The sequence below is a fragment of the Pteropus alecto genome, unplaced genomic scaffold (genome assembly GCF_000325575.1).
Source record: "Pteropus alecto unplaced genomic scaffold, ASM32557v1 scaffold121, whole genome shotgun sequence".
Taxonomy (NCBI): Eukaryota; Metazoa; Chordata; class Mammalia; order Chiroptera; family Pteropodidae; genus Pteropus; species Pteropus alecto.
Window position 1 is genome coordinate 12,873,705 of NW_006434369.1, and position 18,676 is coordinate 12,892,380.

General features: G+C 36.1%; 1 protein-coding gene and 2 pseudogenes across 2 annotated transcripts in view; all 3 read left to right on the forward strand.

Annotated features, from left to right (window-relative positions):
- Positions 1-18,676, forward strand: part of BLOC1S5 (biogenesis of lysosomal organelles complex 1 subunit 5) — a 43,110-nt gene that overhangs the window by 14,718 nt on the left and 9,716 nt on the right. Inside the window, exons 3-4 of one of the 2 annotated variants that reach the window (XM_006909282.3) lie at positions 970-1,099; positions 13,432-13,490. In XM_006909282.3, coding sequence (XP_006909344.1) covers positions 970-1,099; positions 13,432-13,490 — 189 coding nt within the window. The remainder of the gene's footprint in view (positions 1-969; positions 1,100-13,431; positions 13,491-18,676) is intronic. The other variant, XM_015587287.2, reaches the window with a different exon arrangement.
- On the forward strand, positions 2,615-2,733 carry LOC112477736 (annotated as a pseudogene).
- Positions 8,627-8,745, forward strand: LOC112477663 (annotated as a pseudogene).

The window sequence follows — 18,676 nt, forward strand, 5'->3', positions numbered from 1 at the left end:
CCCACCCTCAACGGGGGAGGAAATATTAAGACCACCTCCAGGTGCAGCGATTCACTAGAACTCAAGGACTCAGCATGTGGTGTATACTGGTGGCTAAGTGTTCTTATAGCAGACGAATACAGAGCAAAATCATCAAAGAGAACATGTGGATGGAGAGGAGTCTGGAGGAAACTTCCAGGCAGAAGCTTCCAAGAGTCCTCTCCCAGTGGAGTCACACAGTATGTGCTTCATTTCCCCAGCAATGAGCTGTGACAACACATGTGAAATGTTGTCTATCAGGGAAGCTTGCCTCAGCCTTGGAGTCCAGAGTTTTTATTGGGGACTGGTCAGGTAGGCAGTGTCCGCCTAACTTGGATAAATTCCAGACTCTCAGAAAGAAAGATGTCGTAACATTTATGGAATGTTTTATACCAATGTAAGGAACTATTTACTGGTCAAGTTCCCAGCCCACAGCCAAAGGCCAGCCCTGAAAGCAGGCCTCTCGAAGGATAGTAGTCTGGGACCCTCAGTGTTAACTCTTTTCTGCACAGGAGAGTAGCTACATATTACTTTTACTTCATATTTTTGTTAGAGAAAAGCGAAATCAGATTTAAAAATGTAGAGTATAATAATATGGTAAGAATAAAAAAACTGAAATTTAAAGTCAAATCAAGTGTAACTAATTTTCTGTGCTGTACAGAATGAAATATGTGGCAATCTAGGCCTCTTTTCTTGTTCCTTTAGTATTTCTCATGCCCATTTAAAAATATTGCTGTAAAAATATTACACATAATGCAACATTTGAAGTATTTCAGAATTTAAAAAAGTGCCTCTAGGTTATGACCTCATTTATTGCCAAATAATTAGAAGGCTGTGTAAATTTTAGTAACAAGTAATAACATAACAACGAAAACCTGGGTGGAAATCCTAAAAAGTAATTACTAAGATTTAAGACACAATATGTGCTATTCACTTATTTTCTTTTAATAGGAAAAACGTGGTCTTCGAGAAATGCGAGTTCTTGAAAATTTGAAGAATATGATCCATGAAACAAATGAACATACTCTTAGTAAATGTAGAGAATCAATGCAAGACAACTTAAACCAAGTTCTCCAGAGATGTAAGCCAGCAATTTTTTTATATTGCTTTATTTCAAATGAGTGCTGTGCCAAAATGAATTTTCTTCAGTATTGTGATGGGCAGTAGAAACAGAATTCTTAACCTGACCATATAAGAGGGAAGCCCTGTCACAGAGAAGTGGTTATCTAGTGATTAGTGTGTATCGCCATTGGTTTTAAGAGCATTAATCTCCAAAGATGTGTGCACCCCAGGTGCACAAGATTATCCTTTTAATATGTGAGAAAATTGAAACATTTTTTACTTTTAAAAAAGATTTATTCATAAAGAAAAGTCTGATAACCAGGAATTAGGATATGAAATAAAACTTTTTCAAATAGGCTACTACAGTGTTTTTTAACTTTTTTCAAAAAATAGTTGTCATAAATGTTAGTATTTTATCACTTATTTTATTTTAATTAAGTAAAATATTTTAATTTGAAGAGCTAGTTGATTAAAAAGAGTATTTATTAAACATGTCATTTCATAACATAAAAGGAGTTTTATTAGTAACTGATTTTAAAATTAGAAGTATATCGGAAATGCAGATCTTTTATTTTTGGATCTATATTGACACTATTCAGCTTATTCAAGGATAATGCTGGTAAGTAATGATGGATTACTGAAGTGCAAAATAAAAAAAATTCTTTCTGGATGGGGGTGGGGGAGAAGAAAAGAAAACTGGCTAGTAATATAATGACCTGTGAAGGAAAGCAGCAGGAAGACCTAGGCTAATAAGTGAGTTAATTAAGCCTTTGTGTGCAAGTCCAAGTTAGTCTAGTGTACTCTAATGCTAAAAGGAGGTTGAAGAAGATAAATCTCCCAAGATCACATTTGATTTCTTTGAGTAAGAACAGCAAAAAGTCTTGAATTAACCATAGGCTTTTGCATTTTCCTATAGGCTGGCCTTTATTTGTTCATATTGTCACTTCCGTAACCTTGTCAAACATTCTAGATATTATGCTAAAGTAAAACTCAAATTATTAATAACAATGCTATGTATATATTTGAGATGTGGTTTTAACTTTCCTTTTCCACACTTGGAGATTATAAAAAATATTTTGGGTAAAACTTGTTAAAAATCCGTAAATGATTATTTTGACTTGTTTTATTCTTGGGCTAAAGTTAAAGCTATTTTCGATGTGAGGACTAGCCTCTTAAAGTAGAGTCTTTCCCAATGAAACAAAAGTATCACTGGTAATAAAGAATTCAGACTGCAGATGTATTCTCCTGAAAGGAAGAATGAAAACACATAAAATGTGAAGATAATAATTACAGTTTAATATCTGTGGACTGCTTTGGGTCTTATTGTTAGCTTTAGAAATGGCTATTGGAGGTGCTTTTCTGCTAGAAGCAGGAAAGCTGTCCTCAGTAGACTCCAACTTCTTGTAGTAATTATCTTGAGCGATACAGGGATAATGGAGCTAAGTATGTGCTTGTAAAACTGATGTAGTTTTAAATATTTACCTGGACCCAGCTGTTGTTTCTGGAGAATTTCATGTTTAAAAACTTAAATCTTGTCTACGGCCATGCCACTCTGAATGTGCCCAATCTCATCTGATCTTGGAAGCTAAGCAAGGTTGGGCCTGGTTAGTAGTTGGATGGGAGACCACCTAGGAAGACCAAGTGCTGTAGGTGTGTAAAAAAAAAAGAAAAAAACTTAAGTTATAGTGCTTGTTTATTTTCACTACTAATTGATCAGGGAGCTGTAAAAAATATGCAAGCAAATTTTTGTATGGAATATATTCTGATTTAAGTAATACTTTACAAGACTAATAATGAGTTGAATTTTGTTCTGTGCCTATTAGAAGAATTGCCACATTTATCTCTTCTATGCATGTTTGGTAGCTATGCTGGGAATGCCATCAGCTGCATCTCAGAACTCTGCCAGTGTGGATCTTGGTCTAACATGATGCACGAAACCAAGTAACTGGAACAGTAAAGTGGGGACATCTCAGATTATTTAAATGGAGACCTATTACAGAATCCTCAACTTGGTGCTGTTTCTGCACTTGGCTGTGTAGTACCATCTACCTTGCAAAGTGTTTCTGGGTGAGCAGAGGCTTTAGAACTAAAACTCTCCTGTGGTTCCTTAACAAAAAGTAAATGAGAGCTCTAGGAAGGTACATAAAAGCAGCCCATAATGTAACGTCATCAAGATGCAGACTACTTTTTTCTCATCCTGAACACACTAGTAGTACGTATGTTCTACTTATTAATTATTTAATACACTTGCAGATTTCACCAAGTTTGCAATGAGAGACGGCGGGGTTAGGACTTTTATGCCTTTTCTCTTGCATCTCTTCCACAACTTCTCACTTGTGAATTTTAACTTTGGCAGAGTTTATAGTATTTGCTTTCTGTTTTGCAGTTATAATGCTGCCAATTGTTTAGTCTTACACTATTCAATTTCTGTTTTTGATTTATTTATTAGATCTGTAATGATGTTACAGTTCTTAGTTTGTTTCCTTAACTTTGCAATCTCATTTTTCTTTTCATTCTGTATGTTTGATCTCTTTTAATAAATTCATGTTGTTTTTTTGTATTACAAAGTACTAGTGGAGAACTTTATTAGGTTTTCTTTCAGAATGGATGCTTTGTCTGTCTTATCTGCCTCTCACATATTATGTTCCTTCTCCTTTCCCCCATATCTTTTTCCTTACAAATGAAAGCATATTAGACTTCTAAGAATTTTGTCAACTCATTTTTTTTCTAACTTCTGGGGGTGGAATAGTTATGGTGGGAATAGGAGTCTCAGTTCTTGATCAGAGTCTGTGTTCCTATTCTTGGCCATCACTTTTCAGAATTTATAGTATGCATTTATAATTCCTCCTCGTTGAATAAGGGATGGAATTTTTTCCCTCTTAATCTTTTTTGGCTTTTTATTTATTTTTTGAGGTATTTAGGGTAGTAAGTTTGTCTGATTTTGCTATGCTGCCTCTTTACTTAGAAATCTTTAAGACTTTATGATTTAAAATACTATTTTTTATAGCACGTTACTGATTACAATTTTCACCTGTATTTTCTTAATTGACTATCATAATTCTGTAAAATAAATATTTATCATTTTCCCCACTTTATAATTGAGGAAACTGATATTTATAGTAGCTTAACATCTATGTTTCTCCAATAATAATTGAAGGAACTATCATGCAATCCTAGCTCTTCTGCTCCAAAGCTCAAGTTTTTCAACTTCAGGATATTGCTTCTGTGCATATTTGAGAAGGTAATAAGAAAAGTCCATCTTTTCTTCTGAGACATCACTTCCTCTTGAATTTTCTTCTGCAGTGCAGACTCCTCCTTCTCAGTCCACTGTGTTAGTGCCCACTTTTCTCCTTGACTTTTAATATCCAGGTGCCCTGAGGCTTGGCTCAGGGATATCTTTTCTGTCTATACTCACTTGCTTAGTGATCTCATATGGAATCACAGCTTTAAATATCATTTTTTATGCCAGTCATTAATTCCACATTTTTATGTTTCAACCTGGACCCCTCCCCAGAATTCTATACTTACATCCAGCTGCCCAGTCCACTAATAAGCATCTCAGTATAACATGTCCAGAACCAAACTTGAATTCTTTCTTCAATTCTGCTTTTACCTCATTCTGTCCCATTTCAGTAATGACATCACCATTTACCTAGCTGCTCAGGCTGAAAAACCTGAACATCCTGTGTCTCTCTCCCCTCTCTCACTCCCATAGCGCTTTCTCTGGAGTGCTCTCTCTCCCCCTCTTCATTCCATCTGCGCCACTTTCCTTCTTCCCTCTTTTACTCTTACCTTCTCTCTTGCCCTCCTTCTCACTTCTCTTCCTCTCTCCCTCTCCATCACTCTTCTCTCCCTCTCTCCATTCTTTTCTTCCTCCCTTTTCCATTCTCTTCTTCCTCTCATGTGTATTTTATTAACAAATTCTTCTGGCTCAACTTTGAAAATATAACCAGAATCTTATTACCACTACCACTTTACTAACCTCTACCAGCCTGGTCTAAGCCACTATCATCTCTCAGCTGGATTGTTCTAGTAGTGCCATAGCTCATCCTTATACTTCCTTTTCCTCCCTGTAGTCTGTTCTCCTCTTAGGAGCCTGAATGATCCTTTGAATGTAATTTGGCTCTTGTCATTACTATATCAGAATCTCCTCACCTTGCTTAGAGTGAAAGCTAAAATCCTCATAGTGGCCTGGAAGTTTCTACCTGATAACCTCAACTCTGACTTTTATTGGTAAGATACCATTTTCCTTTCTTCTCACTTCATTCTAGCTACACTGGCCTCCTTATTCCTCCTCTAATGTGCCAAGTGCACTCCCACTCAGGGCCTTTGCACTTGCTGTTCCTGCTCAGACACTTTCCCCCAAGTTTCATTTCCTATAGGTCTCTGCTCAAACGTCAACAATGAGACCTTCCTCGGCCACTCTAACATTCATCCCCCCTCACTCTGGCATTCGCTGACCTCCCTACTTTGCTTTGTTTTTCTCCATAGCATCCATCGTCACCTGACATGCTAATATTTATCAATAGGCTATCTGTCTCCCCTACTAAAATAAAAGTTCCATGAGCCCAGGGACTGTGATTGTTCTTTGCAGTATCCCTGGCACCTACAACAGTGGCTGGCACATTGTAGCCACTAGGTAGTTATTTGTTTGTTGAAATGAATGAATGAGTATTCAGCCAACATTTGTTGCTAACACCAAACCAAAATTATTTTATGTGTGTATTTGATGTTTATACACATACACCATGATAAATGAATTTGTTTCTTTTATGTGAAGACAATCAGGATGTTGTTAACTGTTGTATATAGCACAATTACTATATGTAGTGCTAATCTTGAATAATCTTTTGGTTGACAGAAAATAATTTTATAAATTCTTGACTTTTTAAAGTCAGTATACCTCCAAAAGCACTGAGACAACAGGAAAACTGCTTCCTATTGAATTAGGTATAACTAGTAAGTCCTGTAGAAGTGATACGAAGGTTTAGATAAATGGACCTTTTTCTCTTCAAGCCTCTAATTGTGAAGAAAGGGAATATTTGGTGTAGTGAGGTGATTTTATTAGACTTTAGATAAGCAGATTTCATTAAATTCAGAAAGTAACCCTTTTTTATTACGTGGCTAGAGAGTTAAAAACTAAATTACTTCAAAGGGACTGAATTTTCTAAAAATGGATATTTTCTCTAAGCCCAAATACAATTCTGATAAAGAACAAAAGTGTGACTTTGTCAGATGTGTTCTAATCAAGTTTTCAAAAGATATCACAAATGACAAAATAAATGTCATTGTCCTATAATTCTTGTTAGATTAAGCCCAGAAATACCTGAAAATAACAAAGTACTAAAAGACCACAAAATAGATTTTTTTTAAGTTATGTTCAGAGCCTGAAAAAAAAATCAGGAAATGATAAAACCGTTGCTCAGGAAAGATGATGTAATATTAATATGCCACAGAAAGAAGGCAGATCTAATCAACTCTTAGTTCTCTTTTCATCTTTTCTTTTAGAACAATGATTGGGAACTTAATTTTCAGTACTAAAATATTATCTTTGATATAACTAAAATGAATGTTTACTGATAAAAACATGACTTTTTAAAAGCAGAATCCTCCTCTTTACTATATTCTCACAGGGTGGGGGGCCTAACATTTTTCTGAAAGAGAAATCACAGTCCCTGCCCTGTTATGGAACTTGTGACCTAGTTGGGGCCAGATCGAGGTAGGACAGGAAGGCGTAGTTGTAAAACAACTAAGTAAACTTCTGTTTAAGCAAATGCAAGATAAAGTGGTAGGATATAACATACCAAATAAGAGAAAATCCTTACAGGGAAAGGATTAATCTGGGAGAGTTTTATGAAGACAATAAACCTTGAACTCAGCTTTTGAAACAAGTGAAACATTTTTAAAATTTTGATTATTTTTTGATAATTATTTTTCAATTGTAATTGGCATACAATATTATATTAGTTTCAGATGTACAACATACTAATTAGACATTTATATAATTTACAGAATGATCACCCTGATAAATCTAGTACCCACCTAATACCGTACAGTTATTAGAATATTATTGACAATATTCCTTATGCTGTACTTTGCATCTCTGTGACTGTGTTTATAACTGCCAATTTGTACTTTTTACTCCATTCCCCTTATTTACCCACTCCCCCAACTCCCCTCCCATCTAGCAACCATCAAAACGTTCTCTATATCTATGAACTTGTTTCTGTTTTGTTTGTTTACTATTTTGTTCTTTAAATTCCACGTGTAAGTGAAATCATATGGCGTTTGTCTTTCTCTGTCTGACTTACTCCACTCAGCATAATACCCTCTGGTCCATCCATGTTGTTACAGATGGCAAGATTTCATTCTTTTTTTTATGGCTGAGTAATATCCCATCGTATATATGTACCACTTCTTTACCAATTCATCTATTGATGGACATACAGGTTGCCTCCATATCTTGGCTATTGTAAATAATGTTGCGGTGAACAGATGGATGTGCATGTTCCTTTGAAACAGTGTTTTGGGTTTCTTAGGATAAATACTCTGAAGTGGGGTTTCTGGGTTCTTCTTTGTCTCTTGTTATAGCCTTTGTTTTAAAGTCTGTTTTGTCTGATAAAAGTATTGCTACCCCAGCTTTTTTTGTTGTTGTTGTTGTTTCCATTTTCATTAAATATTTTTTCCATTCCTTTACTTTCCATCTGTGTGTGTCTTTTTTTCTATATATACACATTTTATTTGTAGAAATGAAGTCATATTTTTCTGTGACTTTACTAAACAGTATTTTATAGACATGTCTATACTTAGATTTTCTTTTTTTCTTTTTCCCCCCAGCTTTATTGAAGTATAATAGACAATTAGTTGCTCCTATTTACATTATACAATTCAATGAGTTCTTTTCAATTATAGTTGGTATACAATAATATATTCAGTTCAGTTGTACAGCATAGTGATTAGAGATCTATATAATTCACGAAGTGGTCACCCCAATATATCAGATACCCCTTTTCCCCCTTACATATTTTTTTTTTACAACATTGATGACTGTTTTCCTTATGCTACACTTTTTATCTCCATGATTATTTTGTATCTATCCATCTGCACTTCTTAATCCCTTTGCTCTTTTTCACCGTCCCCCACCAACCTCCCTCCCATCTGGCAGCCCTCAAAATATTCTCTGTATCTATAAGTTTGTTTCCATTTTTGTTGTTGTTTATTTTATTCTTTAGATTCCACATGTACATGAAATCATATGGTATTTGTCTATCTGACTTCATTCAGCACAATACCCACTAGGTCCATCAAGGCAATATCTTTTTCTTTCCCCTTCCTTTTAGTCTGCATATGTCTTTTAATCTGAAGTGAGTCTCTTGTAGGCAGCATATGTACGGATCTTATTTTCTTATCCATTCAGCTTCTCTATCTTTTGGTTGGAGCACTTAACTCTTTTTCATTTGAGGTACTTGTTGCTAAATAGGTAATTATTACTATTCTTTATTCATGATTTTGATACATGTTTTTTCTTCTTAAAGAAGTCCCTCCCATCTACGGTCATGTCACCCTGAATAAGCCTGATCCCATCTGATCTCGGAAGCTAAGCAGGGTTAGGCTTAGTTAGTACTTGGATGGGAGACCACCTAGGCAGACCAGGTGTTGTAGGCATAAAAAATAAAAAATAAGGGATTGTAAGCTAACAAGGTCCTTGCAATCTGTGAGGTCAACCAAGGGTTATCTCACCTGAAAAAAGAAAAAAGAAGAAGTAGAAGTCTCTCCAACAATTCCTGTAATACTGGCTTGGTGTTGATGAATTCTTTTAGTATATTTTTGTCTGGTAAGCTCTTTACCTGTCCTTCAACTCTAAGTGATAACGTTGCTGGATAAAGTATTCTTGGTTGTAGATCCTCAGTTTTCAACACTTTGAATATTTTGTGCCAAGCCCTTCTGTCCTACAAAGTTTCTTTTGAGAAATTAGCTCCCAGTCTTATGGGAGCTCCTTTGTAGATAATTAATTGCTTTTCTCTTACTGCTTTTAAGATTCTCTCTTTGTCTTTAAGCTTTGGCATTTTAGTTATGATGTGTCTTTCTGTGGGCCTCTTTGGGTTCATTTTGAGGAGGACTCTCTGAGCTTTTGGGGGTTGTATGTCTATTTGCTATACCAGGTTAAGGAAATTTTCCATCTTATTTCTTCAAATATATATTCAACTTCTTGTTCTCCCTCTTCAGGAACCCCTATGACATGGATGTTGTTACCCATATGCTCCTTAAATTACTATATTCTTGGTTACTTTTTTCTTGCCATTCTGGTTGGGTGTCCTTGGCTTCCCCATCCTCTATATCGGTGGTTCGATCCTCTTCTTCCTTCACTCTGTTGACTCCTCAGATATACTCTTCATCTCAGATAATGTGTTCTTTATTTCTGACTGGTTCCCTTTTATGATTTCCATTTCCATTTTTATGTTTCATCTCTTTGTTAAAGTTCTCACTGAGTTCATTTACACTTCCTTTAATTTCATTGAGTATCTTTATAACCAGTGTTTTGAACTCTGCATCTATTAGATTGCTTAACTCCATTTTTCTTTGATCTATGTTCTATTCTTTCATGTGGTTTGTGCTTTTTGTCTTCCAATTTTGGCTGCCTTTGTGTGTCCGTTTCTATGTACTAATCAAAGCTCCTAAGTCTCCCGGTCTTATTAGCACGACTTTGTGTAGTAGGTGTCCAGCAGAATAGTCCTGAGAGGGGTTCAGCTGCAGGCCAAGTTTAGCCCAGCCTGTGCCCCTCTGGGGCCACCTGTTAAGACTGAGCAAGCAACCCACAGATGCTGTGCTTATAGTCGCCTCAAGAAACCACTCCAGAAACCGAGGCTGCCTCCAATGTGAGTCTAGTTGCTGCTCAGCAAGTGGCACAGGACTAGCCAAGGATACAAATGGATGTGGCTTGGGTAGGGCCACGATTTGGGGGAGGTGGGGTTTCAGGGAATCCTCTGGGCAGAGTGACCTCTGTTATCTAGTTTGGTGATGTCTCAGCTATGGCGGTGCTGCATCTGCACACTGGGACTGGGGAGGGCTCAACAGAGGAACAATGGATACTGCCAGCACTTCTGCCTGGGAGAAAGCCTCGCCTCCAGTCCTCTCTCTGACAACTCAGTGTCCCCCGTAAGACCCCAGAGACCCCTGAGCAGCCAACCCAGTGCTGGTGCCCAGACCAAGCCGGTCCATCACCCTGAAAGTCCAGTTGCGGACATGGCCCCTTTTAAGAGGCAAATACAACTTCCATAGCCTCTGTCTCATTCAGTCTCTGGGGACCGGGCATCCTCTCATCTTTGCTTCTTCCTACCTCCAACTGTTGCAGGGTGCTTTCATATTTCTTTCTCTAGTTGTAGTGCTTTTGTTCATTTAGACGCCCAGGCGACTCTGCTGTATGCTCCGTGTTTTTGTCTCAACTTTGATGTGGTTGCAAGAGGAGATGAGCGAAGCTTCTAACATCTATGCTAATTTACCCGGTTCCCATTCTGTGTGTGTCTTTCAATCTGCAGTGAGTATCTTGTAGTCATCATATATAAGGAAATTATTTTCTTATCCATTCATCTACCCTATCTTTTGATTGGAGCATTTAATCCATTTACATCTAAAGTAATTGTTGATAATATATATAGTTATTGCCATTTTATTATTCATATTTTTGGCCCTTTTTTTCTTCTTCTTCTTCTTAAAGAAGTGCCTTTAACGTTTCTTGTAATACTGATTTAGTGTTGATAAAATCCTTTAGCTTTTTCTTGTCTGGGAAGCTCTTTATCTGTCCTTGGATTCTAAATGATAGCTTTGCTGAGTAGAGTAACCTTGATTGCTAATCCTTGCTTTTTATCACTCTGAATATTTCCTGCCAATCCCTCTGGCATGCAAATTTTCTCCTCAGAAACCAGCTAACAGTCTTACAGGAGCTCCTTTGTAAGTAACTAATTGCTTTTCTCTTGCTGCTTTTAAAATTCAATATTTGTCTTTAACGTTTGGCATTTTAATGATGATGTGTCTTTGTGTAGGCCTTTTTGTGTTCATTTTGTTTGGGACTCTGCACTTCCTGGGCTTGTATGTCTATTTCCTTCCCCAGGTTAGGGAAGTTTTCTGTTATTACTTCTCTGAATAGGTTTTTAATACCTTGCTCTCTCATTTCTGCTTTTGGTACCCCTATGATACAAATGTTGGTTATGCTTGATGTTGTCCCAGGAGCCTGTTAAACTATCCTCATTTTGGGAGGGATTCTTCTTTCTTATTGCTGTTCTGGTTGGGTGTTTTCTGCTACCTTATCTTTTAAATCACTGATTCAGTCATCCGCTTCATGTAATCTACTATGTATTCCCTGTAATGTATTCCTCATTTTAGTTACCATATTTTTTATTTCTGACGGGTTCTTTTTTATATTTTCTATCTCCACTTTTATTTCCTATCATTTAGTTAAAGTTCTCACTGAGTTCATCTGCTCTCCCCTTAAGTTCATTGAGCATCCTTTTAGCCAGTGTTTTGAACTCTACGTCTAGTAAATTGCTTGTCTTCATTTTGTTTAGTTCTTTTTCTGGAGCTTTGTTCTCTTCTTTCATTTGGGACATGTTTTCGTCTCCCCATTTTGGCTGCCTCCCTGTGTTTGTTTCTATGTATTAGGTGAGTCTGCTACATCTCTCGTTCTTAGTAGAATGGCATCATATAGGAGGTGTCCTGTGGGACCCAGTGGCACAGTCTCTGGTTACCTGAGCTTGGTGCTCCAGGAGTATCCCTTGTGTGAGTTGTGTGTACCCTCCTATTGTAGTTGTGGCATGGTTGCTATTGACATGTCAGTGGTAAGGATTGACCCACAGGCTGATTGGTTGTGAGGACTGGCCAGTTACTACAGTGGAGGAGCTGTTGTGCAGGAGCTGACCCTACAGAAGAGTGTGCACAGCTTGAGAAATAAATGAATGACTTAGTACACATGCCCAGTCTGCCCTTTGGGTGTGTCGCCCTCAGATGTGGCCCCAAGTGGTGCTCTGGCTCAGTCCAAATCTGGCCACTAGGCGTACCAGCCCTAGGCCTCTCAAACCCTGGGACATCCTGGCCCTGCTGTAGGCCAAGTTTAGCTGAAGCCTGTCCTCCCACCCCGCTCGCAGGGTACCACCTGGCATGATGAGCCACCAAGCAATCTACACATGGCCGCCACCCATGCCAGGCTGGGAGATACCTCAAGAGGCCAGGCCACAAACTGAGGCCACATAGCAAATGCTGAATAAATATTTGACGAATTATTGAATGAATGAATGAATAAACGAACGAACAAACAAGCAAATATGCCCAAGATCAGTTTATACAACTAATGAGTGCTTAGCTCTAGATTTGACTAACTCTGACTCAGCCTGTACACTAAACAGTGAGGTAAGTGAAAACACTTATCTACAGAAATAAAATGGATCCAGTAAATGAAGTAGTTCAAATAACTGATTAAAACCAGTTTCATTGATGAAATCATAAGAGTAGAGTGTTGAGAATAAGTCAGATCTTTAGAGTCAGAGACTGATTTATATCCTGCTTTCTGTATTAGTCATATTACCTCCTTGAGTGACACACACCTCTTTAGGTCTCAATTTTTGCAGATGCCAAAACTCTGTAAAACGGGATAGTGATCCTCTTCTAAATAGGAAAGTGAGATTAAGAGGAGCAATATGTGGAAAGTACTTAGCACAGGTCTTGACATAGTAATATTCAATAAAATAACTGTAATAATTATTACTAGCAGTTTTGGTCCATTATAAAGAGAAATGATTCAATGAAAACAGTCCAGAAAAATTCAAATCTGGCAGTGGCAGACAAGATGAATTAAAAGACAAGAAGAGAGCAGTGGCAAGAATAGTAGAAAGTGGTTGAAGCATTCTAGATATCAAGTACTGCCTACAAGAGAGCAGTAGTGTGAATGAGACAAAGGCGAGGGGTGTGGAGGCTAATGAATTGGAGAGGCACTGTAAAGGAATAATCAGTCAAAATGTAATGGTAAACTTTGCAGGTGTTTTAATGTCATTTTAGAGAATTCTGAGGTCATTGCCGACAACTCATCATTAGAGTTAGTACTTAAATGTCTTTGGCTTGAAGTTCAAAGCCCAGGAATGATGGTGGTTCTAATTATGACATCTTGAATATATTGGCAAAACTTTTCTTTTCCCTTCTTGCCACCCTACCAAAACCAAAATATTATCAGTTTTTTTCACGTAGTTTTTTGAGATCTAATACAATCTGAGTTGTTTTTTTTTTGTTTTTTTGTTTTTTTTTTCAGATAATTCTCATCTTAAGCAAAGGCTGCTGATTGAAAACCTATTTTCTGTTTTATTTCAGTGCAAGCAGCTACTGACTCAGTCTGTAGACTCCAACAGAGGGAGCAGGAACGTAAAAAGGTAAAAGTAGATCATTTGAATAATGGAGCCTATAACATCAGGGCTTTTATTATCATATTATTAGTAGTTGCTTTTGATAAAATAAATTCCCTTAATTTGTTTTATGCAGTGATTTAAAAAGATTTAAAAATCGCTAATTCATTGAAGATGTGCTGAAGAGGTATGAGCACATGATTGCACCATCCATATTTTTATAATTCAAATTACAGACCTCTTTTCTTTACCTTTTCAACATTTCCACCTTTTCCTTGAAAGTGGTATTTGTCTCATGGAGGACAGAGAATAGGACTTTTACATGGAACAAAAAATACCCACCAGATTGGAAATATAAATCTTTCCTTTGCATCTGAAGCATTGAGTATCTTATGTATATTTCTTCTAGAAAAAGAAGTAGTCATGCTTGTGGATGGGTTATTTAATGAACAGTCATAAGAGTGTGTGAATCACTTGCTGGGTAGTGCTTTGCTTATTTGAATTGTATTTTAACTAAATTCAGATGTGGAAAAACAGCATAAGAATTTAAGTTCCTATGATAATTTGGTGTTTTTACTTTTAAGTTTCATGAAGTATTTTTATAACTTATTCATTGTTTTAAACTAATTAAGCTACACTTATTAAGAAATCTTGAAAATACTAATTCATTCTTGAATACACACCTTTTTGCATATGTGTGTATCAATGAGTGTTACTATCTCCATTTCTCTAAAATTGTTATGGTTAATCCACAGTAATGGCTCAGATTTGACACTGTATAAAAATATAATGGAATGAACCTTGCCAGAGTTTAAATTTCTGCACCCTCTGCTCAAGTTTAAATATTGATATAAAGCTATAAAGTTTAGACATTCAACAATTCAGTGAATCAAGCCTACTGAAAGGACTTGATGTTTAAGCCAGGAATGCTGCCCAAGAGGAGTAGGACTGATTCCAGCAGTCCAGGTCAGGAAGAAGGGTTGATGCTGAGCACACTGATAAAAGTGCAGGGCAGAACCATGGGCAGGAAAATCTGTATCAGAGTAGAGAGCTTGCACAATGTCCAGAGAGCACCGTAAAGGCAGGCAAGGGGGCTTCAATGGGCCATTCCTGGCTGGAAAGCAGATTTTTTTTAGTCCTCTACTTTGCTAGGTGATGCTGGGGGTGAAAGATTTTAGTTTGTTAAGTTTCAGGCAATTCATACACTCAAGAGGTAAAAGTCCAGGGATCCCAAACCACTACTGCTAATATAATGTAGGATAAAGTAAGGGCTATGGTCAGGTTATAAAGGACTTTTACAAAGAATCTTGGCAAAAGGAGTAATTTATTAGGAAGATGGTGGCATTTTAGTCCAGCCTTGATCAGTGAGTAGGAATTCAGTTGATAGAAGATAGAAAGTAAGATACAGGATGAGGGATATCGTGTAAGCAAAGGCAGAAGAGGTGAGAAGTCAGTGGTCTCAGAGAGCTGGTATGTAGAATATCTAAATGGATAGTTCTGAAAATGATTGTGGAGAACCTGATTACTATATTAAAAAATTTGTTGTCGAAGGCACCAGGAGCATTTCTGCATTTGAGAAACAGAAATACCGTTGCTGGCTGTAACATATGCAATTTCTCTTGGCATTCAAAGTAAAAATTAAAAAGATCTGTGCACCATGTTGCCTCTCAAACATGTTGCTATGTGATTTAAGCAGATTCGTGTGAATGTGCACTCACACACGATTGGCCTTTCTAAGATGTTGTCAAAGCAGTTATGATTCTGATAAAATGGCAATTCTTTTCATTCATAAGTAGAACTAACCTAAAATTAAGTTATAATTGGAACGGCTCCTTTTATTACTTTGAACATTTTTCACAGTTGGTGTATATATGGTGTATGTCCCCATATGTAAGTAGGGAAATGACATGATTAGGTTAAAAAAATACATAATTTGGTCTTCTATTTCTGGTTGTTTCTTTTATTAGCTAGCTATATGCCCTTGGAAAAATTCTTGAGCTTCAGGTTCCTCATCTGCAAAATAAATACCTGTTCTACTTAATTAATGGTTTGATATTCTCCTTACCTGGTATATTATATAATTTATATGAAATGGTTTCGCAAATTGTATATCATTCTCCAGATGTAAGGTGGCATTTTTTCCCTGCCAGCTCAATCATTTTTTGAGATACAGGCAGTCACTCTGTGTTTAAGAACCCTGCTACAGCCAATTAGAGTTGGCAAAACCCTTGAGAATCCTGCCCATTCATGATTTTCTAAATTAAAAAATCCTGTCCCATGGTTAAAAAAAAGGGCTCAAGAAGTAATAAAGCCCTTAGAATATTTTAGTCTTAAATATATTTCTTATAGGTATTATGTCAGAGAATGTTACAGAACTATTTTTTTATGGAATACATATTAAAATTACTATTTTAAAATATACTGAAATGTTGTTTCACTAAGAACCGATATAGAGTTTGTGAAACCTACATGCATAAGCAGCCACCTTTATTATTTTTTTCTCAAGATAATTTATTATAGTTAACCAGCTGAAAGTCACACAAAAGTACATTTTACAGACAGAGCTCAGAGAAAGATAAAAATTCTTTATATTCTTCCATGGCAATAAACTTTTAATCTTTATTTCTTTTTCAGTGCTTATCTAGTTAGCAAAACATTCAAAATGTGGCTCTTTAAGGACTCTTTTTTTTTTTAACTGCTGTATCTAGCTTTTGCCAAAACTTTGGCATGGTAGAGGTTTCAGACTACATATATATATATTAAAGGCATAGAGATAAAGTTTAATTTCTTATCTAGCAGATATGTACAAAACAAAATTGACCTCTAGCTGCATTTTGCAATCTAATGTTAATTGTTACCCTTGGTTATAACTTTTGGCTACATTTTGTATAATTGAATGGCTCTCAGAACAAAGAAAGATGGGAGTAGTAATGGAATAAAATAGACTCTTTCCATTAATCATTAATTCTTTTTATGTCAAGACAATTTGTGGAATTCTGTGGGAAGTAAATTATGATAAACGTCATTCATCCAAATCACATTTCCCACAATTGATATCTAGAAGTACATTCAGAACAATAAATGCACATTCCCCAGTTATTTGATATATGTCTTAAAAACTATCCACTAATACAAAGTTGCATTTTGGGTGCTTGTAATGAGAGTAGTGAAATGAAAATACAGTTAGCTTATAAAACTCACTGACTCTTAGAAATAATGGTATCGAGGGAGAGAGCTCATTAATATCTGAATAGTTTAAGCTTAAGTTCTATACACAAGCATCAACTTTTGAAGCCATATTCAACCAAACTAGAGATAATAAAGTAAACATGAATCCTTTGACTCATCTTGTCCACAAATATTTATAAGATTTAGTTATACCCTTGTATAATTTTTTTCATGAGATCGGTGAGAGAACATGGATTATATATTGTTCTTGATAGAATTTGAAAATGCAGAGTAATAGATCAGTACGTAATATTCTATTTAAAATCATTACTGACAGTTATTATTCTGACATTTCTTAATGAAGTAGATACTTTTTCATTTGTCTTTGTAAGGCATATGTAAAATTAAAGGCATGTATATTACTGACAGATGTTCGAAAGGGCCTTTTTGTTCAGAGTTTTCCCTCAGACCAGGGTTTCTCAACCTCTCCACTACTGACATTTTGGACCAGATAATTCTTTGTTATGGAGGCTGGTCTGTGCTTTGTAGGATGTATAGCAGCATCCTTGGCCTCTACCTAGTATGTGCCAGGAGCACATTCCCCTAACCTGTTATGTGATAACCAAAAATCTGGGGAACCGGAGTGTCAGAATAACCTCCCCAGTTGAGAAACACTGACTTTGATTAATGCATGCAGAAATGATTTTTTTTTTTTTAAAGTATCTGAGAAGTATTTAAAGTATTGATTTATAGACCTGCTCCTATTTATGGTTTGGCTTCAGGATGTCTTCTCTTTAAGTTTATCTCTAATAGGATATGTGTAAACCAGTTTAGTACTATTTTCTTCACTATTGTAGGAAGAGACAAAACCATTACAGCTGATTACTTTTTGTATACAGTTGTAGCTCAATAAACTTTCTCTTTATTTTCTTTTAAAGTTGGCATTTTCTAATTTTATCTTAAAAACAAATGTATCTATTTCTTTAAGAATGCAATTGATTTCATTTAGGAAGAACCCTCTGAAACCTAATTTGTCTTTTTTTATTGTGGTAAAATATACATAACATAAAATTTACCATTTTAACCATTTTTCAGTATGCTGTTCTGCAGCATTAAGTACATTCACATTGCTGTACAACCATCACCTCTATCCATTTACATAACTTTTTCATCATATCCAACTGAAACTGTGTACCCATTAAACACTAACTCCCCATTCCCCGTCCCTCACCCCTGGCGACCAGCATTCCACTTTGTCTATGATTTGACTGCCTCTTCTAAGTAGAATTATACAATATTTATCTTTTTCTGTCTAGCTTATTTCTTTAATATAATGTCTTCAAGGTTCATCTGTGTTGCAGTATGTATCAGAATTTCATTCCTGATGGATACATTTTGTGTATCCATTCATCTATCTTTGAATACTTGAGTTGCTTCTACCTTTTGGCTATTGTAACACTATTAACTTGTGTATACAGATATTTGTTCAAATTCCTGCTTTGCATTCTGTTGGGTATATACCCAGAAGTGGACTACTAGATCATATAGTAATTCTATTTTTAATTTTTTTGAGGAACCACCATAGCAGCAGTTAGACCGTTTAGTTGTACTGCAGCAGTTGTACCATTTTATCTTCCCACCAGCAGAACACAAAGGTTCCATTTTCTCCACATCTTTCCTAACACTTGTTATTTTCTGTTTCTTTGGTGTAGCAATTCTAATGGATATCTCATTGTGGTTTTATTTTATATTTCCTTAATGACTAGTGATGCTGAACATTCTTTTTGTGCTTATTGGCCATTTGTATATTTTCTTTGGAGAAATGTCCATTCAGGCCCTTTGCCCATTTTTTAATCAAGTTGTTTGTTTTGTTGTCATTATTGTTGAGTTGTAGGAGTTCTTTATATATTTTGGATATTAACCCCTTATCAGATATATGATTTGCAAATATTTTCTACCATTCTGTGATTACCTTTTCACTTTGTTGATAATGTCCTTTGATACACAAAAGTTTTTATTTTGACGAAGCCTGATTTATCTATTTT